The sequence below is a fragment of the Pleurodeles waltl genome, chromosome 4_2, assembly GCF_031143425.1.
Source record: "Pleurodeles waltl isolate 20211129_DDA chromosome 4_2, aPleWal1.hap1.20221129, whole genome shotgun sequence".
In the NCBI taxonomy this organism is placed as follows: domain Eukaryota; kingdom Metazoa; phylum Chordata; class Amphibia; order Caudata; family Salamandridae; genus Pleurodeles; species Pleurodeles waltl.
The window spans coordinates 305,108,526-305,133,787 of record NC_090443.1 but is presented as its reverse complement, the minus strand read 5'-3'; the positions used below and the strand labels follow the sequence as shown (position 1 = coordinate 305,133,787).

Sequence of the window (25,262 nt, the reverse complement as noted above, 5' to 3'; positions counted from 1 at the left end):
AAGAAATTGTTAAACTCTGATATAAAGAGCACATTATGAACCTTATATATCAAGTGGCAGAGAAATTGAGTTCTTTTAATTCATATGTACAAATTTCATCATCAGATTCGTTAGAACCTTATTTTGTTTGGTTCCCGATCCCTTATCTATATTCTTTACTTGTACTTTTTAGATTTAACATGATTCATTTTAGAGTGGCGTTTCCGACAAAATGCGTGTGGGAAAAAACACTACCGCCATGCCCTTGTGACAATTTTTCAAAACATAGTACTTGTCACTTTATTTTATTTTGTACACTCTACTCAGATCCTAGGGAAACTTTTTTACTACCTATTTTGCGTAATTTGCTCACCTTTTCTTATAAAGAAGGATTGATTGGCATTCAAAGCCTTTCATCCAAACAAACGTGCAGCTCTATTTTAAGTTTTATTAAATCCGCTATCACCATTAGGAACTGATATGAATTAGTAACGTGACTATTTATTAAGGGAAATCAGATATTGTTTTATTGTTGTATACGATCTTATAAGTATTTATTATTTTATATCGATCTAGTAGGCTTAAGTGGTAAGATTAGATTTTATAGACTTGTAGATTAAAGAGACTTGCCTTCGAATTATGCAATAAGTTCTGTATTTTATGATGATTTTTAAGTATGTATGTGTACTTTTATGGCAACACGCCGAATAAAGTTATTTTGACTGACTGACATTCCATAATAAGTAACTGGAGGGAGGAAGAACAACCAGAGTACTAAGAGGGGTGAACTAAGCTACATAACGTATAAAGGAAGCAATGTATGCTAAAAAAGTGCATAGGGAAGGGGTTTACAAAGATTTGAAGTTTTTTTTTTTTTTTAACTGATAGTTGAATTTTTAGATATGTTAAAGTATTCTGGATATTTAAAGCAGACATGAATTGTGATTTTGATTGTATTTTAGCTTTGCCTTAAGCTTAATTTTATTCAAATTGATAATGTGTTTGGGTAGCTGTGGTTGTATAATAAAATACACAAGCAAGTACATAAAAGTAGACCTGATGTTTATCATGAAGGTGTGCCAGGGAAGATGGGTTGTCCACACAAGGTCCTGAGAAGACTTAGTGTATAGACTAAGTGCTTAAGTTTACCTACATACAAATGCCACATTGGCTAACCGACTTTTGTGTTAGCATCTCAGTCTACTCACTCCCCTTACTGGATCTACATGTCTTGCTTTCTCCAGGTATGTTCCCTATGCAAAAGGGTGTACAATTTGAGCACCCACAGGCAGTGGAATGACTGCACTAGTATACAGAATATGCCCTGCAGGTTACTAGGCAATGAAGATCTTGAGCAGAATCTGCTGCTCACAAGGCAACAAATATGCTTGCAGGTTAAAAAGCATCTATCACCCATCTTGATCACAGCAAAAGCATAGCTCAGAGCAGACAGTACCCCAGCAGCTGAGCAGCAGGCTGAAACATGGTAGAGTAATGCTAAATTAGGCTCTCTGTACCAGGATGCACAAAAAAAAACATCTTGTGACAAAGGCTTAGAGAGCATATTTAGTAGAGGTTGATTTTGTCCATTTCTACAATGTTTAAAACGCACTGGGGCATGAAGAAAATGGAGTAACTACTTTAGACTGAATTCCCATCGATTTCAGCAACTTTACAAGATTTTATCAATTCTCAGCAACTTTAGAAAATTTACAAGGTTTCTAAATTACAGCATTTGGGAACATTTGTAGTTCTACTGATGTTAAGGGCGTAGAAATATTTAACAGAACTGCATTTTAAAGTTTCTTTGAATAAAAATGTCCGTTCTGTTATCTAAAGATCCAAGGCTGAGCATCCCTGAGGAAAAGCTATTGGAAATCAAAAGACTATGAAACAAGACAAAACAACAAGTTTAGTTCAATGGTGGAAACGTATGGATAGTGTGGTCAAAACGTAATTAATAAAGTGGTGCATGAAAAATGCCAACAGCAAAAAAACGCTATGAGTTATAAAAAAAAAAAACATTCTTTTAAATGCTCATTCACACAGACAAGATGCAGTACACAGTGTTGAGTGCATGTGATGGAGACTATACAATACCTAAAAGGGATGTATGAGAGATCAAAAGAAAAGTACCATGCTACAAAATATGGAAACTAGGGCAAAGTACAGTGTTTAATTTTGACACTGGCATCACCATCAACCATGGCAACCTACCACCTCCTACCCTGTAAATCACTTCTGCCAGAAGACCGACCTCCTAGCTTTCTAAAAAATAAAAATAAAAAATCAGGTAGTGGAAACAGAATACTGTCCCCCCCCAATTTTAAGGTGGAGAACGAGGACCTAAAGGTTACAGTTTTGCGATGGCAGCCTGATAAAATGGGGTTGAACTCGAGAGCAGGGGTCTTAGCTGTTTGGAAGGGGAAGAAGAAACAAGGTAGATCTCAAAGTCCTTAAATCATTGACTCTACCCTGGCGCTCGGCCTTTCCCAACCAGTTTTTGCCTGACATGGTCTAATGCTTTAATTTAAACTGAATTAATGTTTTAAGGTTTCTCTGTTCCCCAACTACCAAAAGTCTGATTAACACATGCCTGCAAATCCACCACCATTACCCCCCTTACAAGCACTAGCCCTGACTTCAGGGGCATTTGTGGAATTTAGAAACCAGCGATTGTGGAAGGCATGGTAAATTCTGGGGTGTGCAACTCTTGTAGTGCTTGACTGTATGTTATCCTCATCACATAGACCACCATTTACTCTATTTTATCTTTTGCCATGCCGGTCCAGTCAAACTTATCTTAAGAAAGGTGAAAAAAGGCATACCAACTCTGATGTCTAGAGGCCAGCCTTTGTCCTCTGCAATTGCCCCCACCTCAGACACAGGGTTGGCAAGATCTGGTGTGAATGGCCCGTTTATATGAGGTTTTAGCTGAAAAAGAAAATACACCATTCAAGACCAGAAATGTCAGCAGTGGGACATACAAGAGTTAATAATTGGAAAGGCTCTTCTGCAATGACATTGTCCCTAGATTCACACTTATAAGCTCTTTTCAGCGACAGTCACAGGCTCATCCCAAGGACAATAACAGGCACGAGAGAATTGGCCTCTCAAACAACTTGGGTAGCATGCATAAGACTGTGAGAACAAACAAAGCAAGCGAACAAGCACCTTAAATAACACTGGATCGAATTCTACAGTGGATTTGGACATTATAAAGAGGAAGCAGTACAGCTCTCCTAGATGTAATACCAGCCATAAATATCTCCTTATGGTCTGAGGATTAGCTCCCCATTAAAGCCCAAGGCCCACACCTGATTCACTGCCAACTCTAACTTACACTACCTCATGACACATAACCTTTCATGCTGAAAAAAAGTTCAATGTACCATCTCACAATGCAGACTGCCACGAAACATTCAGTTAATACTCAAAGATCAGCTATACAGAACATTGTGCTTTTTTTCTAAAAAAAAAAAAAAGTGATCTCTTGCAGCCTCTGCTATAACTTCACAGGGACTACATTGTAACACTTAAGGTGCAAAAGTGGTAAAATCTGCAAAGCAGAGTATAAGTAGGCACTTGCCCTAGAAGAGGGGAATACAAGGTTGACGTAGATCTCAAGACCACAAAAGCTTTGTGGTGCTTGAGTAAAAAAAGAAGATGGGATGACTTGCGAAGTCAAACAATTTTTAACTCTGTGAGACACCATTTCCATTTGTGTAGACAGATGGGTTTAATGACTACTTTAAAATAAACAGATTTTCACAGCATAACTGTCCTCAAAGAGGCCACAGCCCAAGGTAAAAGCTGCAAAGCTAAAATGCTCACCTGGTTCAAGTCAATTTCTATCAGCTGGTCGTATTCGCATCCTTCATCAGGTACTAGTTCCTTGGAAAATTCATCTGCAAGGGCAGCAATCTCTGGAAACAGCATGCAAATAAACATAAGGGGATGCTAAACAAATGGAGCCAGGTAGCAACAGAACCCAACTTCAAACAGCTGGTCTTAACATTAAAGAAGTTGAAATTAAACTTCAGAAAACAACTCTGACAGCATGAGAAACCATGTACTATCCCCTCATTTGGCAAATGATTGTGTTTCGGGACACATGTAGTGCAAATAAGTGATCTACATTCTGGGACACACCTGACACGAGACCCTGGGAAAACAGTTTGGTTCTGTCTCACCTTGATTATTCCTGCAAATCCGTGCTGAGATGATGAAGGAAATGTTTCTTTCCTGTAATCCCAGTCCTCCTTCAGGGGAGTCTCAATTTGAAATCATGCCCACGAACAGTCTCACACACATGCAGGATCCTGGAGCATTTGTTAAAATCAATCTTTGCCTTACTTTAGGGCCACGTTTTTACAAATTTTTTGGCAGCCTATATATTCGGCTATTCAACCAATTCCTTTAATTTACTTTTAAAATGGCTAAATTAATAATAGGAAAGCTCCTAGAAACAAGATAATCTTTCTTTAAAAAAAAAAACTAAGACCTTTTTCAACGAAAATGGGGATGAGGGAAAAGGGCAATGTGGACATATAGGCTACAGCTATGCTAGAATTAAAATTGACACTGCACCTTTGAGTACTCATAGCCATCCAGTATACCTTTATGTCCATCAGATGGCAGTGACCTCAGTTACAGAACGACGGGGACAAAGGTTACTGAAATCTAGAATTACTTAATTAGCTTTCTTTCTCCAACTGGGAGAAGGGAGGGTTGCTTTTTGCTTCAAGCGAGAAAACTAGAATTACAGATAAGAAAACATTCCAGCTCCTTCAGGGGCTTTCAATTGATAATCCTAAACACTGAATAGAATACTAAATCCATCCTGAAAAAAGGCAGTGGATGAGGAGAAAGATGGTCAGCGGATGTTAAGAGATTTCTCAAGAAAGCTTGTCCTCCTTGAGCACCTGTATCTAGACAATGTGTCGTAAAGGTGTGAAAAGATCTCCATTTGGCAGCCTTGGAGAATTCCATAATGGGAATATTCCTCATTCAAGCAGCCATTCTAGATTTGTCTCGGTAGAACAGACTGTTGATCTACTAGTAAACTGTCTTTTGAAAGTATAAGCAAGGCAAGAAACTATCCATCCGGACAGGAGTTGTTTAAATGTAGCTAAACCAGTACATAACAGGCTATAATTTAGCAACAACTGTTGACTTACAAATGTTTAGATTTGTCAGGATAGAATTTTAGAGCTCGTCACATCTAACGTGTGGCAAGATTTTTCTGCTGAGTAGTAGAGTCTTGAAAAAAATATTGTAAGGTAACTGATAAGAAAATCAGAAACTACTTAATATAAGTATTAAATGGGTTTTCATGAAAACTTTATTGCTATGAAATAACATTATTTATGAGAGCATAAAGCTTGAATCTTTCTAATCCTGCATGCTGATGGGACACCCACAACAAAAGAACCTTTCAAGGGAAGATGTTGTAAGCAGGCTTTATGCTAGGTTCAAATGGAGAACCCATGAGATGTGAAAATACAATGTTTGATCTCTTTTGGAGAAACATATTTGTAACGCCTTCTAAGACGTCCTTAGCCACAGGAATCTTAAAAAAAGGGATTGTTAAAGATTTTCTGTAGGCAGTAATAATTGCCAAATGAACCTTAATAGACAATTGCAAACCAAATCTGGTTAAATGAAACAAATACAGTAGTAATGCTTCCTCTTGGCAGGTGGTCAGATCAAAGCTCATCAGAACACCGAATACAAAATCTCATCCATATGAAGTAATAAGAGGCTTTTGTAGATGGATGTTTAGCTTCTTCTAGAATGTCCATATAGTCTTGTTGAAGGCTCAAGTGTCCCCTATTGTGCCACTGTAATCAAGCTAGCCTGGCTGAAGGGTGATACCCTGAAACCGGTCCCAGGATGCTTGTTTCCGGTCCAGGGAGGACCTGGCCTGGCAGTTCGGGCTGGACTGTTCCCATGGGGAACAGGGTCAAGACTGATTTGCATATGGCTGGGTCCAAACTGGGGTGGCATGGTGAGCAAAAGAATGATTAATTAAACCCAGATCTGTGACTGGGGGGAGAGTGTTTGCATTGTCGGCACTCCCTCCATCATCCTTTTGTGTTGCTTAAGTTGCCCTAAGTGGGAAGGGTACGTCCAGACGTGGGTCCCTTGCTCACTGTGCCACTGGAATCAAGCTAGCCTGGCTGAAGAAGGGGGATACCCTGAAACTGGTCCCAGGATGCTGGTTTCCGGTCCAGGGAGGACCTGGCCTGGCAGTTCGGGCTGGACTGTTCCTATGGGGAACAGGGTCAAGACTGATTTGCATATGGCTGGGTCTAAACTGGGGTGGCATGGTGAGCAAAACGACGATGGATTAAACCCAGATCTGTGACTGGGGGAGAGTGTTTGCATTGTCAGCACTCCGTCCATCATCCTTTTGTGTTGCTTAAGTGTCCCTATTGGGCACGATCAGGAACCAGGGTGCTAAACTCAAAGGAAGGAAGGTTGGTAGGAACTATATGGCCTCCCAACTTAATGTGAAGTTTTAATCTGCACAGCAGCCTCATGCGTGATTCTTCAGATATGTACAGAAGGTCTGTGACCTAGCACTGATGTGGGAACGCCAGATATTAAAATCATTCTGGCTCTTGAGTAAGACAGCTTAATTACTGCTGGACTTAGAGGTATCAGTGGGGAGGCGGCATAAAGAAATTTGGCGGAATGGTCAATCCATAGGGCACACTAATTTGTTCTTAGTTGGTAGAATTAGGAATTAAATTCCAGGCATTTTTGGATCTCTGTGGGTGGCAAAGCGATCTATACAAGGAAAACCCCAGGCACAGAAGACATCAGGAATTACAGTTTGAGGAGCTACCTTTTTTTTTTTTTAATTGATCTGCCAATGGTGTCCTCAAATTTTCTGGACTTCTGGGAGATGGGCTGCACTAACACCCAGACTCCTGGCTAGTAACCAGTTCAAGGTGGATTTAGCTACTAGCAACTAGGCTCTGGAGCTTGTTCCACCTGGTTTGTTCTGATAGTACACAGATGTGTTGTACGTCTGAACAAGAAGTAATTCTTTTTTTAAAGAGTTGTAAAGATTTCAAAGCCAAGTCAACAGCTCTTTATTCCAGCAGCTTGATGTGGTATGGTATTCCTTTTGTGGACAATGTTTAAATATGAAAGTGATCCATGTGTGCACCTAACATGAAAGGAAGGCATCAGTCACTATTGTCTGACTGGGCCTCCTGATGAAAGGCCATTCCAAGATGGAGATTTTTCTGTTGACACAAATACTTAAAAGATTACACTGCACTGAGGTAAAGGGTGATCTCGTCTTCACAGCCGTACGAATATCAGCTCCACTGTTCTTCCAGACATTCTTGCTCCTGTCTCAGGTTGAGGTGGCCGATCAGGGTCAAAAAGATGCAAGAAGCCATCGAACCCAGTAGAGAAGACACTAGACTTTGTCAGATGGAAGTATTTTATTAGAGATTGATATTTCTGACATATAGATAACAGTTTCACCTCCTAAGGATATATTTGTTTTTTAGTATAAGGAATCGCTCCTTGATAATGGAGACTACACCATGGATGATGTTAATTTTTAATGACTGACGTGTAGTCTTAAGTGACTGAGATTACACCATTATTTGATAATGCTGAAAGTTGTAGGAGCCTTGATGGGCCAGCCTAGATAGACTAAGGTCTTGCGTTTTCTGAGATGTGCTGCAACAGCCATGCACTTCAAATAAGTTCTTGGGGCTGAACTGAGGTCAGAAGGAGTTACTCAGGAATCTGGCTACATGACAATGCTCATCTTGAAGATCTATGGACCACAGCCAATCCTCTTGATGGATCAGAGGGTAAAACTGGTATGACACTAGCACACTGATTTTTTCTCTCTATACATTTGAGACTTTTGGATCTAGAATGGGTCTGAGTTTGTTCTATAGACCCTTCTATTTTTGCCAGATTCCCATACTTTTCCGGAAGAGGCTTCTGTTCCATATCCTGTATGAGTTACAGAGTCAAGTTTCCTACGTTCCTTCTCAGGTGGTACCACAGACAAAGGAGAAGTAACGATTTTTTGCAACCAAGATCACCACAAAATCAGGAGAATCTAAACATGGGTCTTGTTCAGGAGGTCTGTATTTTTTCTGTTAAGTCTTGATGGCACAGCTTTTGCTGAAGCAGGTTCCAGAAAGAATTACATTGTTGGTTCTAATACGCCTGGCACTCGTGGTAGGAGTGGTCTTAATGAACGTAGAGTTTAAAAAAAAAAAAATCAACATTGTGAGAGCTGGTAGGAGAATGCTCAATTTAGTAGCTCTCCAGTTAATACTTAAAATGTGCTAATGACACTGACTAGTGAAGCTCTTGTTGATGGAAAATCAGTTAAAGGAGGGTAAAACCTCCTTGGGTCTGAAACACCTTGAAGTATGTCTAAAATGTTCTGAATGATGCTTTGACCTGCAACAAGATCTAGACTTCAGTAGTGGAGCCTTACGTCTCCTTGGTGCTACATGCAGTCTCAAAGTGAGATCCCAAAACCATGCGCCATACAAGTAGGAGGATGTGGAGAAGTTGCTAGAGGAAACTGGTTGTACTGACAAAGGTTATTGAGAAGTACAGTGTTCAGGAGAATCTGGAATGCCTACCAGTGATGGTCTGGATAGTGATTATGCTCTTGAATGTACTGAATCAAAAGATGCTGGAAAATCTTCTCCCCGTTAATTTTCTGACTGAATCAGCACATTTAACCCTGGAAAATGATTCTGGACGTTGAATGTGTCTTGACAACACTTTCTCTCAAACATCCTTCCCCAGGACTCAACAGTGCCGCTTAAATTCACTATCAAATGGGAAAGTACTCTTTTCTGAATTTGTCCTGTTTTTAGAGCGCCCTCTTCAGGAGTCCTCAGATGGTGGCGGCAAAGCCCTGGGAGAGGACTGACCATCTCCTTCATGCAACATCCTGCTTTTAGATAGCACCTAGTGATGTCTACATAGCTCCTCTTTTCCATGAAGGAGCATCTTGTCCCCGTCTCTCCTGGAGACGGTCCTACAGGGATGATGTTGGGGGGGGGGGGGGGGGGGGGGGGGGGGGGGGCGTGGCTGTAAGGTAGGCAAAGTATGCCCAATATAATGGGGGATCTGATTTTGCCTTTTTTCTGCCAGGTTGGACACTCGGCCAAGAAAGATGGAATTTTCTTTGCTTTAAATGATCATTTTATTGTTAGAAAATGACAGAAAAGATTCACAACTGCAGAGCTTTTTTGGAGGTTGGGTACCACAGTAACTATATATATATATATATATATATATATATATATATATATATATATATATATATATATATATAGCAGTAAGTGTATTACACTATGCCTCAATGGCCTCTCCAGGCACTGTTGTAGCCTATCCATGTTTTTATAAAAAAAAGTACCAAATCAGAACTACAACCAATCAGGCGACAACACTCCTAACCAAGGCTGTTTCCCTCAGATTTTCTAGAACGAGTGTGAAGTACATAGTCTTATAATTAAGGGAAGCCTCTGAGGGGAAGAAGGTGGGTTGCATGTCCATCTATGAAAGATACCAATACTGGACAACTATAGTTACAGGTAGGTAACCAATTTTATTGCTCAGTATTGAACCTTTCATAGATTCACATGCTTGGAGTAGCAAGCAGTATTATGGTTTAATCTAGCCATAACATCCATAATAATAGGAATGATGCTACATTCAGTTATTAGAAAGCAATATACATGTGTATTGAGAATGATAAGAATATTAACAATAAAAATATTTATAATAATAACATTAGGCAAGTATTTATCACATACCTTTCAAGTGGAAGGTGGGATGACCAAAGAGGCTCAATGACCAAAGAGGCTCACCTTAATGGAATCGATGTCTCAGCACTGCTTGCCTAACGGCTGTATCCGTTTTGTTTGTCTCATCCAGCAAGTAGTGCTTTGTAAATGTATGCTGGCTGGACCATGTTGCGGCCCTGCAAATGTGTTGCAGGGGTACTCCCGCAAAGAGTTGCTGATGTGGCTACCCCTCTGGTAGAGTGGGTTTTAACCTCACTGCGCAGCGGCTTCCCTGCCCGAGCATGAAAACTGTATAGCTAATCCAATCCACCTGGAAATGGTCTGCTTAGATATTGCAGAGCCTTTTCTTGTAACTACATAGGCTACGAATAGATCCCCTGATTTTCGAATGCTGTGTGTTTTTTTAATGTAAAATTTAAAACATCTCCTTACATCTAGCGATGCAGCGCTTTCTCCGCAACCATTTGTGGGTTAGGAAACCACTGGCTCATTTAGATGAGTTTGATGGTACTTTTGGTATATACTTAGGGTTTGTTCTAAGTATAACACCATTTGGAGTGAACTGAAGAAAAGGTTCCTTGACGGTGAAGGCTTGTATGTCGCTTACTCTTTTCACTGATGTGAGAGCTAGTAAAAGCGATGTCTTCCAAGAGATGAATTGTAACTCTGCCCTGTGGATCGGCTCAAAAGGAGGCTTCATGAGTTGTCCTAACACTGTTTAATAACCATAACAGTAAAGGTTTACACACAGGTGGAAATGCTCTAAAAAGGCTGTTGAGGAATTGTTTTACAATCCTGTCAGAATATACCGAGGAGGTCTGCTGAGAGTGGCGGAATCTTGAAATTGACTCCACATGCACCCTTTCTGAGGAATTAGAAAGCCCAGATTTTGCTAAATGTGATAAATAAGGAAGTATCTGTTCTGGAGGTGACGTCATAGGATGGACTCCTCCGTAACACCACAGGCAGAAGCGCTTCCATTTACGTTTAACGGTTTTATTGGTGGTGTCCACTCTAGCTTTGGCTAATATGTCTGTACTTTCGGATGAAATGTTCAAGGTGGAGTGTTCACTGAATTTAGGAGCGAGGCCGATAAGTGTAGAGACGAAGGATTCGGATGCCTGACCTGGCCCATGGTCAGTAGGGCTGATGTCTGTCTGAGTAGAGAATGTGGTTGTTTCAAATACAGAAGGAGCTCTGTGAACAAGATCTGTCTGGGCCACCTGGGTGCCACTGGGAGGAGACTGCATCCCTTTGCTGATCACTCAGGGTATGAGTAGAATCAGGGTAAAAGCGCAAGCATAGATTCCTGACCATCTTATTAAAAAAAAAAAGCATTTCCCCACGACCCTTTTTGGGGATGCCAGTTCGTGTAAAATGGGCATTTCTTGCTCTCATATGTGGCAAAAAGATCCACATTTGGCTTGCCCCACTTCTGGAAAAACTGTTTGAAAACCGGTTTGTCGAGTTCCCACTCGTGATATGGGATGACTGTCCTGCTCAAGGAGGTTGGCTTGCCTGGGCAGGTGTTCTGCTTTCAGTGAAATCGGATGCTTTATGGACAATTTACATATTCTCTGAGGTTGACGTGAAAGCTCCAAGGACTTTGTGCCGTCCTCTTCAGGTAAAACATACTTGTTGCATTGTCTGTTCTGATGAGAATTTGAGTTTTGTATTTTTGGCAAGAAAGCCTTCAGTGCCAGATCTATTGCTTTCAGCTCCAGTTTGTAAGGAAATGCCTCCTTGGCATGGTTGCCCCCTGACTTTTTGCCTTTGCTGATGCTATGTTTACAATTGAAAGTGTGCTGAGGCCTGCTAACCAGGCCCCAGCACCAGTGTTCTTTCCCTAACCTGTACTTTTGTATCCACAATTGGCAGACCCTGGCATCCAGATAAGTCCCTTGTAACTGGTACTTCTAGTACCAAGGGCCCTGATGCCAAGGAAGGTCTCTAAGGGCTGCAGCATGTCTTATGCCACCCTGGAGACCTCTCACTCAGCACAGACACACTGCTTGCCAGCTTGTGTGTGCTAGTGAGAACAAAACGAGTAAGTCGACATGGCACTCCCCTCAGGGTGCCATGCCAGCCTCTCACTGCCTATGCAGTATAGGTAAGACACCCCTCTAGCAGGCCTTACAGCCCTAAGGCAGGGTGCACTATACCATAGGTGAGGGTACCAGTGCATGAGCATGGTACCCCTACAGTGTCTAAACAAAACCTTAGACATTGTAAGTGCAGGGTAGCCATAAGAGTATATGGTCTGGGAGTTTGTCAAACACGAACTCCACAGCACCATAATGGCTACACTGAAAACTGGGAAGTTTGGTATCAAACTTCTCAGCACAATAAATGCACACTGATGCCAGTGTACATTTTATTGTAAAATACACCACAGAGGGCACCTTAGAGGTGCCCCCTGAAACTTAACCGACTATCTGTGTAGGCTGACTAGTTTTAGCAGCCTGCCACAAACCGGGACATGTTGCTGGCCCCATGGGGAGAGTGCCTTTGTCACTCTGAGGCCAGTAACAAAGCCTGCACTGGGTGGAGATGCTAACACCTCCCCCAGGCAGGAATTGTCACACCTGGCGGTGAGCCTCAAAGGCTCACCTCCTTTGTGCCAACCCAGCAGGACACTCCAGCTAGTGGAGTTGCCCGCCCCCTCCGGCCAGGCCCCACTTTTGGCGGCAAGGCCGGAGAAAATAATGAGAAAAACAAGGAGGAGTCACTGGACAGTCAGGACAGCCCCTAAGGTGTCCTGAGCTGAAGTAACTCTAACTTTTAGAAATCCTCCATCTTGCAGATGGAGGATTCCCCCAATAGGGTTAGGATTGTGACCCCCTCCCCTTGGGAGGAGGCACAAAGAGGGTGTACCCACCCTCAGGGCTAGTAGCCATTGGCTACTAACCCCCCAGAACTAAACACGCCCTTAAATTTAGTATTTAAGGGCTACCCTGAACCCTAGAAAATTAGATTCCTGCAACTACAAGAAGAAGGACTGCCCAGCTGAAAACCCCTGCAGCGGAAGACCAGAAGACGACAACTGCCTTGGCTCCAGAAACTCACCGGCCTGTCTCCTGCCTTCCAAAGATCCTGCTCCAGCGACGCCTTCCAAAGGGACCAGCGACCTAGACATCCTCTGAGGACTGCCCCTGCTTCGAAAAGACAAGAAACTCCCGAGGACAGCGGACCTGCTCCAAGAAAAGCTGCAACTTTGTTTCCAGCAGCTTTAAAGAACCCTGCAAGCTCCCCGCAAGAAGCGTGAGACTTGCAACACTGCACCCGGCGACCCCGACTCGGCTGGTGGCGATCCAACACCTCAGGAGGGACCCCAGGACTACTCTGATACTGTGAGTACCAAAACCTGTCCCCCCTGAGCCCCCACAGCGCCGCCTGCAGAGGGAATCCCGAGGCTTCCCCTGACCGCGACTCTTTGAACCTAAAGTCCCGACGCCTGGGAGAGACCCTGCACCCGCAGCCCCCAGGACCTGAAGGACCGGACTTTCACTGGAGAAGTGACCCCCAGGAGTCCCTCTCCCTTACCCAAGTGGAGGTTTCCCCGAGGAATCCCCCCCTTGCCTGCCTGCAGCGCTGAAGAGATCCCGAGATCTCTCATAGACTAACATTGCGAACCCGACGCCTGTTCCTACACTGCACCCGGCCGCCCCCGCGCTGCTGAGGGTGAAATTTCTGTGTGGACTTGTGTCCCCCCCGGTGCCCTACAAAACCCCCCTGGTCTGCCCTCCGAAGACGTGGGTACTTACCTGCAAGCAGACCGGAACCGGGGCACCCCCTACTCTCCATTCTAGCCTATGTGTTTTGGGCACCACTTTGAACTCTGCACCTGACCGGCCCTGAGCTGCTGGTGTGGTGACTTTGGGGTTGCTCTGAACCCCCAACGGTGGGCTACCTTGGACCAAGAACTGAACCCTGTAAGTGTCTTACTTACCTGGTAAAACTAACAAAAACTTACCTCCCCCAGGAACTGTGAAAATTGCACTAAGTGTCCACTTTTAAAACAGCTATTTGTCAATAACTTGAAAAGTATACATGCAATTTTTATGATTTGAAGTTCCTAAAGTACTTACCTGCAATACCTTTCGAATGAGATATTACATGTAGAATTTGAACCTGTGGTTCTTAAAATAAACTAAGAAAAGATATTTTTCTATATAAAAACCTATTGGCTGGATTTGTCTCTGAGTGTGTGTACCTCATTTATTGTCTATGTGTATGTACAACAAATGCTTAACACTACTCCTTGGATAAGCCTATTGCTCGACCACACTACCACAAAATAGAGCATTAGTATTATCTCTTTTTACCACTATTTTACCTCTAAGGGGAACCCTTGGACTCTGTGCATGCTATTCCTTACTTTGAAATAGCACATACAGAGCCAACTTCCTACACAGTTGGTTTATGTGAAGCTGTTTGACCTTTTGTGTCCAGTTGCCACTTTTCTGTAGATCCTGTTTGGCAGCCAAACCTTCCAGCAATGCATCTGTCATTCTATAGTTTGGCACTTGTTGTAGAAATGAAAGGCCCTTGGATACGTTGGACTGCTTTTTCCACCAAGACATAGCAGTTTTAATTTCTGATGTGATCTAAATTTGATAGTCAAAGGTGCCATTCACGTGTCTAGTTGCTCCTGTAGAGGTCGCCTATGCAGCCGGCACTTTGGGATCAGTGGGATACATGAGGAAATCATTCCCATGAATGATTTGTACTTCTGAACTGAAACGTACTTTTTTGTCGATAGCTTTTGAGCCATTTTGGAAATCTTTTGTTGTCTCTCTCGGGATGGAAATGCCTTGCTTTGGATAGTATCAGTATTGCCCCTAGAAAATTCAGCTGCTTTTTGGGATGGAAGTGTGATTTGCAATAGTTGATGGTAAGGCCTGGAGTTTTAAACAACTGGAGGCAAGTGGATGTGTGCTTTACCACTTGATTTCTTGTGGATGCCTTTATGAGCCAGTCGTCCAAATATGGAAAGACTTGTATCCCTAGCTGATGTAGGTGAGTCACTACTGGGACCAGCACTTTGGTAAAAATTCTGGGGGCCGATTTTAATCCAAATGGGAGGACTCAAAACTGTAGATGCATACCAGCTACCTTGACCCTGAGAAATTTCCGACAGTTTTGATGTATTGGGATATGGAAATGAGCATCTCGGAGGTCTAGAGCTATCATTTGATCTCCTGTGGTTAAGAGGCATAGAACGTCCTGAAGAGTTGCCTTTTGATTATTTTTTTTCCAGGAACTTGTTTAAAGTCCTCAAATCCAGTATGGGACCACAATCTCCCGAAGGCTTTTTCATTAGAAAAAAGCAGTAAAAGAACCCCCAGTTCCTTGGCAGTACTAGAACAACTTCTATTGCTCCTTTGCATATCACTGAATATACTTCATTGAGGAGCTGTTGAGGAGCAGCCATCGTGGAGGCGGTGGTCCTGATAGAGAGGTATTTAGAGGCTTCTGGATGAATTCTGGTGTATGTCCCTTGGATACTATATCCAGTACCCACTTGTATGATGTTATCCTCTACCACTGAAGGAAGTGTTAGGTGATGCGGCCTCCAATCTTTGAAAGACATGTGGCGCTGGTAGCTGGTATGAATGCATGGTCATGGTTTTGTGCCTTGTCTCTGCCATGGGCTGCGGTTCTTCCCCTCGTGTGGTGCCTGTAGGCAGCTGTAGAGGGTAATCTGTATTGTTGTTGCGGTTGTCCGTACTGCTCTTGAAAACCTGTTTGAGCAGCTTGGTATTCTTCTCTGTATGACTGAAAACCACCATGAAAGGAGTAACTTCCCCCTGCTTCTAGCCCCTCAAAATGGCTGTCTTCTGTACTGCAGAGTAACCTAGGGATTTAGCTGTTCATGTATGTGCCTTGATAGATTGTAATATCTCATCCACATGCCTGCTGAAGAGGCATTCCCCATCATATGCCATGTCAAGTATTTTGCTTTGTATTTCTGGCCTAAAAGAGGCAGATTTCAGCCAGCCCTGCCTGCTCAGTACTGCTGCTCCCGCCAGTTGTCTATATCCTGTCAGCGAGATAACGATCGCACAATCACTTTGGCTGCAATCTGTTCTCCCTCTTGCAACACTTTCTTTGCCTCTAGTTTAGCATCCTCGGCCAAGAGGTCAATGTATGAGGACATGTCTGCTGGCATTTATCCATCATATCTGCCTAGAATGGCTAACAAGTTGGCAGCTTTGACTCTTATTGCTGCAGAGGAGAACTTCTTTCCTATGTTGTCCAGACAGCATCCTTCTCTGTCTGGCGGGAAAGATATTGGTGTTGAAGGGTTCTTTGAGCTGCGTTGTGCCTCCTGAGATACCACGGAATCCGGCTTCGGCTGCCTAATTAAACAAGCTGGGGAATCTTACAGGGCGTGATATTTTTTCTCCAAACATGGGATTTGAGAAGGTATTGTAGCAAGGTTTTTCATTGCTTTCAATCCTTGCCATATAAAGTCAACTATAGTTATGGCTCTAACTGACTTTTGATGGTTCCTTAAAGTCATATAGGAAAATCTGTTTCTCAAGAGAGAATGGGCAGTTAGAAACGTTTAGCCGCTCTTGCAATTAAATTATGGAACACCCCTATGTCCTCCAAGGGGGAATCCACTGGTCCTGCAAACAGTGGTGCTGGCGCAGGAATCAGGTATTCGTCCCACTCACTAGGGGTGGTTTCAGGTATTTCTCCTTCTTCCCTTTCATCACCTGTGGGACTGAGGGTGTCCCTGGATGGATAGGGGTCTACAGTCCTGCTTGCAGGTCACACTACTGTGTTGTCAGAGTTGCTGGTACTGAGGGTGGAAATCTTCTATAATAGTCCTGAAACCTGTTCTGGAGATCTGTCACTAATGACCTTGGCATAGGGACAGAGGTGTCTATCACCATATGAGGAATACAAGGGATATGGTTGAACTTTTGCTGTATAATAATTGCCCTGATATTGATCGTCATCAAGGATCTGACATTTGACGTTGAGTTGTGACTGACTGCTGGCCACTCCAAACATTCCTTCGTCTTGAGAACATCCATTATCATCATCTAATAGGTGTTGAGGAGGATACGGTAATACCGTACTTGGAGAGGTATGCATTGGTAGGATTGTAGATGCTTTCTTTCCCACAGTTATCAATGATAAAGGGAGTAATTTTGACATTCCTGTAATGGTGGTCGTCGGGTCAGTCGTGGACGCTTCTCTTGTCGGTGTGTGCATCGTCAATGAGTGTCGACAGACAGGTCATAGACGGTTGCATCGTATACAGATCCCTCGTTGACGGGTCCCTCTGAATTGTTTTCAATTTGTGTCTTGTAGACTGGTCTGATGTAGACGCACTCCTAGTTTGTCTCTCGACAATTTTCTCATTGACGCATGCATGGCTGTTGGTTGAATAGCAGTCAATAGTGCCCTCTAGTAGATTTTAGCTGGTATGATCGTTGTCGACAATAGTGGTGACGATGTAACTATCACAGGTGAGAATGCCAAGGTGAACGTCAACATGATAGTCGGCGTTACTGTAAAGGTGGTCGACCGGTTTGTCGTCAACGAGCCTGTGCTGTCGGAGTCTGAAGGCTATTTCTTCAGTTTCTTCACCAGTGACAAAGACAGAAGCACATTTTGGAGGTGCCTTTCCCCCTACCTCCTAAAGGTGTTGTAGGTTCTGAGTGAACCTTTTAGTCTTGACTGGATTTCTGAAGGTGAGGCATAGTTTTCTTGGCCTTTTTGTTGTTCTAAGGAAAGGTGTTTACATTTCTTAAAAACCTTCTTTGGAGGCTCTGCAGAAAGTCTTTCTTTACTTTTTGGGCCTTTTTAGGGATTAAGAAGCCTGCGGGGAAGCCGGACTCTTCAGAAGAAGGGTATTTCATGGCCTTCTGCTTTTGTAGCCATAACAAAAGTCTACCCTCTCTGTCTTCCAGGGTTTTATGACTGAAGGTGCGACAAATTTTGCAATCACTCATCTTATGGTCTGGATGTAGGCAGTATGTGCACTTCTTGTGGGGGTCATCAACAGGAGGTCTTTTTCTCCCACAATTGTCACAGTTTCTGAAAAGTCCTTTTTTAGTTTGTTGGGACACCCTGTCCACTGGAAATCCAAGATATCTGAAAGAAATATTTCTGTCAGAATAGCTTTAGAGAAAGAAGCTGAGCAGAACTCTGGGAGAGTCCCTTCACACAACGTGAAGTAGAAAATCGGAGGGAAACCACCTCTGTTGGGTGTGTTCTAGAGGGTGCTGTTGCCTGTCTGGTTGTAGTTCAGATTAGTTTTTTGTTTTTTTTTTAAATAAAAGAACATGGATAGGCTGTAACAGTGCCTGTGGCCACTGAGACCTGGTGTAATATACTTACTGATATATATATATATATATATATTTATATATTTATATATTTAAGGTTACCATGGGTCACTCCCTTCCCCTTACCACTCCCCCTCCCCCTCTCCTGAAGGGGATGATTCAAGCATTTTAATCTATGAAAGATCCAATACTGGAGAACAAAAAGCACCTATACAACAGGGGAGGGGGTCAGTGGCAACAGTCTCCCCTTCAACTATGTAAAGCTTCCAGGCTCCTTTAGCGTTGATGTGCATCAAGTTACCGTACCTTAAGCAGCTGCCTTAAGTCTCCTTGGGCTTCAAGGTGCCAACTGCCTTCACAAGCCCTACAGATTGCTTGGTCTCAGCTGGGACGCTCTGTAATGAGCTAAAGTCTATCTCTTTCCGTCAGGCAAGCAAATTCCTTTCATGGGTAATACGTCACAGTGACACCTTAAACTCAGACCCTGTTCTGGGTTTTGGCAGGGGAAAATAGCGATTCAACTCCTAAATTTCACTCCTTGATCTCAGCTTATGCCACCACCCAATGCATGGCTGGTAAGAAATGGAATACAGCATTTAACAAACCACTCACCTATGAGCCAGTCCCTTCATTCCCTGATGGACAGGCTGATCCAATCAGGGGTTCTACTACTTCTGAATGCTGAGTCTGTTCAATCATTGGGCGCAGTTCCTGCATATTCACTGTATGATCAGTGCATGAGGGCATGTTATTCTGTTCCTCTGTCTTTTGGTAGCTGTCTGGGCTATTCATAGAGGAATGCTAATTACCTCAGGTCAGGAGGCCCTGGCCATCACCAGCAGAAAGGGAGAGGGTCATTCTAACAGAGGGAGGCTAAGCTAACCACAGATAAAAGCTGGTGCCTTTCCCATTCCAACATGTTTCTGCAAGGACAAGGGAGAGGCACTGGTGAGCTGGAATGCCCATCAAAACTGATAGCAGCTTGGCTTGAATTAAAAGCTGGCTCATGAAATTCACCCAGTTTACCCAACTAAAACAAAACTCATCCTAAACAGGACAGAAGCAAAAAGAACTTACCCCCCCCCCCCCCTTCCACCCATAAAATAAATTAATGCTACCATGACTGCCAGTCTGCCACAGTCTGGGGAGAGAGGGCAGTAGCCACTCTATAAATGAGGTGCACTGTGAATGCACCCCTAACTTGAGGGCCAGGTTCTTGGATTTCAATCCACATAACCATGTAGACCTATAGTGAATACACATGACTCATGTTCATGGAAGTAGATATAAAGAAGCATTCTTTTCAGAACGATGCAGATGACTTCCCCTCCCAGCACATGGCTTTTAAGTATACTATCAAGACGTCAGCAAAATTAAAAAAATGTTTGATACAAACACCGCTGTTAACCAAACAGATTAAGAGCAGGTCGACTTCAGCATCAACTTGTGTCTGAATCTAGACAGTGTTTAGTGAAAAAATGCAATTACTTACAAGTCATCGCCTTGCAAATGTCTGCTAAGGAACATTTCAAAACCAAGCTTTTGTGGCTGTTTTTCCCCTTGTTATATGGGCCTGTGGCTTACCAGGAAGAGGCTTGTTTGCCAATTGGTAACAGATACATGGTGCAATCTGTCTCCATATAGACTGTTTGGAAGTCGCTATAACATAATGAATGTGCCTTTGATTAATAAGTTGTGCACCTTTCCTGCTGTTTTCGCATTACTTTGGTAAAATCTTTGAATCATGATAACATCCTAAGGGATCGTTCTGCCAAAATGGATGGATTAGGGAAATACACAGGTAAAGGGATCAATTAAGTTGAAATTCTGATACTGCTTTGGTTAAGAAATGAGGATGAGTCTGCATAATGAAAATGTCACTTACCCAGTGTACATCTGTTCGTGGCATCAGTCGCAGTAGATTCGCATGTTCTGCAATAGCTCGCCATCTGGTGTTGGGCCGGAGTGTTACAAGTTGTTTTTCTTCGAAGAAGTCTTTCGAGTCACGGGACCGAGTGACTCCTCCTTTTGTCTCCATTGCGCATGGGCGTCGACTCCATCTTCGATTGTTTTTCCCCGCAGAGGGTGAGGTAGGAGTTGAATTGTAGTAATAGTGCCCATGCAATGGAGTGACTAAGTATGCACCTATTTAAGGTTGAGATGATACATATATAAATAATTGAAGGTAACTTCCAAACTGCTACAGGCTCCCGGGGAGGCGGGTGGGCACATGCGAATCTACTGCGACTGATGCCACGAACAGATGTACACTGGGTAAGTGACATTTTCAGTTCGATGGCATCTGTCGCTGTAGATACGCATGTTCTGCATAGACTAGTAAGCAGTTATTTCCCCAAAAAGCGGTGGATCAGCCTGTAGGAGTGGAAGTAGTCTGAAATAATGTTCTTAATACGGCTTGACCTACTGTGGCTTGTTGTGCGGATAACACGTCTACACAGTAGTGCTTGGTGAATGTGTGAGGCGTAGACCATGTGGCTGCCTTACATATTTCTTGCATTGGGATGTTTCCTAGAAAGGCCATGGTAGCACCTTTCTTTCTGGTTGAGTGTGCCCTTGGTGTAATGGGCAGCTGTCGTTTAGCTTTAAGGTAGCAGATTTGGATGCATTTAACTATCCATCTGGCTATACCTTGTTTTGAAATTGGGTTTCCTGCATGAGGTTTTTGAAATGCAATAAAGAGTTGTTTAGTCTTTCTGATGTTTTTTGTTCTGTCAATGTAATACATCAATGCTCTTTTGACATCTAATGTATGTAGTGCCCTTTCAGCTACGGTATCTGGCTGTGGAAAGAACACTGGAAGTTCCACTGTTTGATTTAGATGGAACGGTGAAATAACCTTTGGCAAAAATTTAGGATTGGTCCTTAGGACGACTTTATTTTTGTGTAGTTGTATAAAAGGTTCCTGTATTGTAAACGCCTGAATCTCGCTTACTCTTCTTAGGGAAGTAATGGCGATGAGAAATGCCACCTTCCAGGTTAGGAACTGTATGTCGCAGGAGTGCATGGGTTCAAAAGGTGGACCCATAAGTCTAGTTAGGACAACATTTAGGTTCCATGAAGGAACAGGTGGTGTTCTTGGTGGTATAATTCTCCTAAGGCCCTCTATGAATGCTTTAATGACTGGTATCTTATATAGGGAAGTTGAATAGGTAGTCTGCAGGTATGCAGATATTGCTGCAAGGTGTATTTTAATGGAAGAGAAAGCCAGGTTAGATTTTTGTAAGTGAAGCAAGTAACCCACTACATGTTCTGGAGTTGTGTGTAATGGTTGTATTTGATTAATATGGCAGTAGCAAACAAACCTCTTCCATTTACTTGCATAGCAGTGCCTGGTGGATGGCCTTCTGGCTTGTTTTATGACTTCCATACATTCTTGGGTAAGTTGTAAGTGCCCGAATTCTAGGATTTCAGGAGCCAGATTGCTAGATTCAGCGATGCTGGATCTGGGTGTCTGATCTTTTGGTTGTGCTGTGTCAACAGATCTGGCCTGTTGGGCAATTTGATGCAGGGTACCACTGATAGGTCTAGCAGCGTTGTGTACCAGGGTTGCCTTGCCCAAGTTGGTGCTATCAATATGAGTTTGAGTTTGCTTTGACTGAGTTTGTTTACCAGGTAAGGAAGGAGAGGGAGAGGAGGAAAAGCGTAAGCAAATATCCCTGACCAGTTCATCCATAGGGCATTGCCTTGGGATTGTTCGTGTGGGTATCTGGATGCGAAGTTTTGGCATTTTGCGTTCTCCCTTGTCGCAAACAAGTCTATCTGAGGTGTTCCCCAGAGTTTGAAATAAGTGTTCAGAATTTGGGGGTGAATTTCCCATTCGTGGACCTGTTGGTGATCTCGAGAGAGATTGTCTGCGAGTTGATTTTGGATCCCTGGTATAAACTGTGCTATTAGGCGAATTTGGTTGTGAATTGCCCAATGCCAAATCTTTTGTGCTAGCAGGCTTAACTGCGTGGAGTGCGTCCCCCCCTGCTTGTTTAGATAATACATTGTTGTCATGTTGTCTGTTTTGACGAGAATGTATTTGTGAACTATTATTGGTTGGAAAGCTTTTAGTGCTTGAAAAACTGCTAGAAGTTCTAGGTGATTGATATGCAGTTTTGTTTGATGTACGTTCCATTGTCCTTGTATGCTGTGTTGATCGAGGTGTGCTCCCCACCCTGTCATGGAAGCATCTGTTGTTATTACGTATTGTGGCACTGGGTCTTGGAAAGGCCGCCCCTTGTTTAAATTTATGTTGTTCCACCACAGGAGCGAGAGGTAAGTTTGGCGGTCTATTAACACCAGATCTAGAAGGTGACCCTGTGCTTGAGACCACTGTGATGCTAGGCATTGTTGTAAGGGCCTCATGTGCAGTCTTGCGTTTGGGACAATGGCTATGCATGAAGACATCATGCCTAGGAGTTGTAATACCATCTTTGCCTGTATCTTTTGTGTTGGATACATGCGTTGTATGATGGTGTTGACATTTAGAATTCTTTGTGGACTTGGAGTGGCTACTCCCTTTGATGTGTCTATTATGGCTCCTAGGTATTGTTGTACCTTGCGCGGCAGAATGTTGGATTTTGTAAAGTTGACGGTGAACCCGAGTTTGAAGAGGGTTTGTATGATTTGATTTGTGTGATTTGAGCACTGTATGAACGAATGGGCCTTGATTAGCCAGTCGTCCAAATATGGGAACACATGTATTTGCTGCCTTCTTATGTGTGCAGCGACTACCGCTAGACATTTGGTAAAGACTCTTGGTGCGGTTGTTAATCCGAAAGGCAGTACCTTGAATTGGTAATGTATTCCTTTGAATACAAACCTTAGGTATTTCCTGTGAGATGGGTGTATTGGTATATGGAAATAAGCATCCTTGAGGTCTAAAGTTGCCATGTAGTCGTGTAGTTTTAGCAATGGCAATACTTCTTGTAGTGTGACCATGTGGAAGTGGTCTGATTTGATGAAAGTGTTCACTAGTCTGAGGTCTAGGATTGGTCTCAGCGTTTTGTCCTTCTTTGGTATCAGAAAGTACAGTGAGTAAACTCCTGTGTTTATTTGTGTGTTTGGCACTAATTCGATTGCATTCTTTTGCAATAGTGCCTGCACTTCTATCTCCAGGAGATTGGAATGGTGTGTTGTTAACTTTTGTGCCTTTGGTGGTATGTTTGGAGGGAATTGAAGAAATTCTATGCAATAACCATGTTGGATAATTGCTAGAACCCAAGTGTCTGTAGTGATTTCCTCCCATGCTTTGTAATAATGACCTATTCTTCTCCCCACTGGTGTTGTGTGGAGGGGGTGAGTGACATGTGAGTCACTGTTTAGTAGCAGGGGTTTTGGGGCTTTGAAATCTTCCTCTATTTCTAGGGAATTGCCCTCCTCTATATTGTCCCCGAAAACCTCCTCTATACTGTCCCTGGTAACTGGACGGTGTGGCTTGTGAGGTGCTGGCTTGTGTGCTTTGACCCCGAAACCCCCCTCGAAAGGGCGTTTTACGGAATGTGCTGTAATTCCCTCTGCTCTGCGGGGAGTAGAGTGCGCCCATGGCTTTGGCAGTGTCCGTATCTTTTTTGAGTTTCTCAATCGCTGTGTCCACTTCTGGACCGAACAGTTTTTTCATTAAAAGGCATATTGAGAACTGCTTGTTGAATCTCTGGTTTAAATCCAGACGTTCGGAGCCATGCATGCCTTCTGATAGTTACAGATGTATTAATTGTCCTTGCAGCTGTATCTGCAGCGTCCATGGAGGAGCGGATCTGGTTGTTGGAAATGGCCTGTCCCTCCTCAACCACTTGTTTTGCCCTATTTTGTAAGTCCTTGGGCAGATGTTCAATGAGATGTTGCATCTCGTCCCAGTGGGCTCTGTCATAGCGCGCAAGTAGTGCCTGGGAGTTCGCGATGCGCCACTGGTTTGCAGCTTGTGCTGCGACTCTTTTACCAGCTGCATCGAACTTGCGGCTTTCTTTATCTGGGGGTGGTGCATCTCCAGATGTGTGGGAGTTGGCCCTTTTCCTAGCTGCTCCTACAACGACAGAGTCTGGTGGCAGCTGTGTAGTGATGAAAACCGGGTCTGTAGGAGGCGCCTTATACTTTTTTTCCACCCTTGGTGTGATTGCCCTACTTTTGACCGGCTCCTTAAAGATGTCTTTTGCGTGCCGGAGCATACCAGGGAGCATAGGCAGGCTTTGGTATGAGCTGTGGGTGGTGGAGAGTGTTGAATAAAAAATCATCCTCGACCTGTTCTGAGTGGAGGCTTACGTTATGAAATTGTGCTGCTCTAGCCACCACTTGAGAATACGCGGTGCTGTCTTCTGGTGGAGATGGCTTCGTAGGGTATGCCTCCGGACTGTTATCTGACACTGGGGCGTCGTATAGGTCCCATGCGTCCTGATCTTGGTCACCCTGGCTCATGGTGGTGTGAGCTGGGGAGTGTGATGGAGTTTGTGCTGGTGAGACGTTAATCACGGGCGGAGGAGAGGGTGGTGGGGTAACTCTTTTCACCACTTTTGGTTGTGGTGTCTGTTCAGTCTGGAACTCCAACCTTCTCTTTCTCCTAATGGGGGGAAGGGTGCTTATTTTTCCTGTCCCCTGCTGTATGAAGATACGCTTTTGCGTATGGTCCACATCAGTTGCTTGTAGCTCTTCCTCAAACCTATGCTTCTGCATTTGGGAGGTTAGCGAGTGCTCTTCTGTATAAGAGCCTGAAGCTGGGTCGCTTGCAGTTTGTTTCGGCACCGAAACCCTGTCTGCGTGTTTTTTCGGCTCCGAGGTGACTTTTTTCTTTTTCGGGGCCGAAACTTCTCGGCGTCGATCTGTTTCGGTGCCGCTGTCTCGGCGTCGAGCCGTGTCCACACCGGCATCTCGGTGTCGAGGCTTGTCTCCAGCACTTTCTCAGTCCCGAGAAGGCTGCGTGCCGGTGTCTCGACCGGAGTCGGACGATCTCGGCACTGTTTGGGCCTTTTTCGGTGCCGACGGTCGGTCACCGAATTTATGGGTGGAGCCATGGCCGGATGGCAGTGGCGTCCCCTGGGCCTTGTAAATGTTTCTCTGTGTGGTTTTCGACGTCTTACTCACGGTTTGTGTATCGTCGAATCCTTCGGAGTCTGAGTCTTGGATCGAGAAGGTACCTTCCTCTTCCTGTTCCTCGAACTCC

At 43.7% G+C, this 25,262-nt stretch overlaps 1 protein-coding gene across 1 annotated transcript in view; it reads right to left on the bottom strand.

Annotated features, from left to right (window-relative positions):
• Positions 1 to 25,262, bottom strand: part of ACO2 (aconitase 2) — a 347,285-nt gene that overhangs the window by 173,037 nt on the left and 148,986 nt on the right. Inside the window, exons 8-9 of the mRNA XM_069231254.1 lie at positions 3,814 to 3,905; positions 2,808 to 2,913 (exon numbers count right to left, since the gene is read on the bottom strand). Coding sequence (XP_069087355.1) covers positions 2,808 to 2,913; positions 3,814 to 3,905 — 198 coding nt within the window. The remainder of the gene's footprint in view (positions 1 to 2,807; positions 2,914 to 3,813; positions 3,906 to 25,262) is intronic.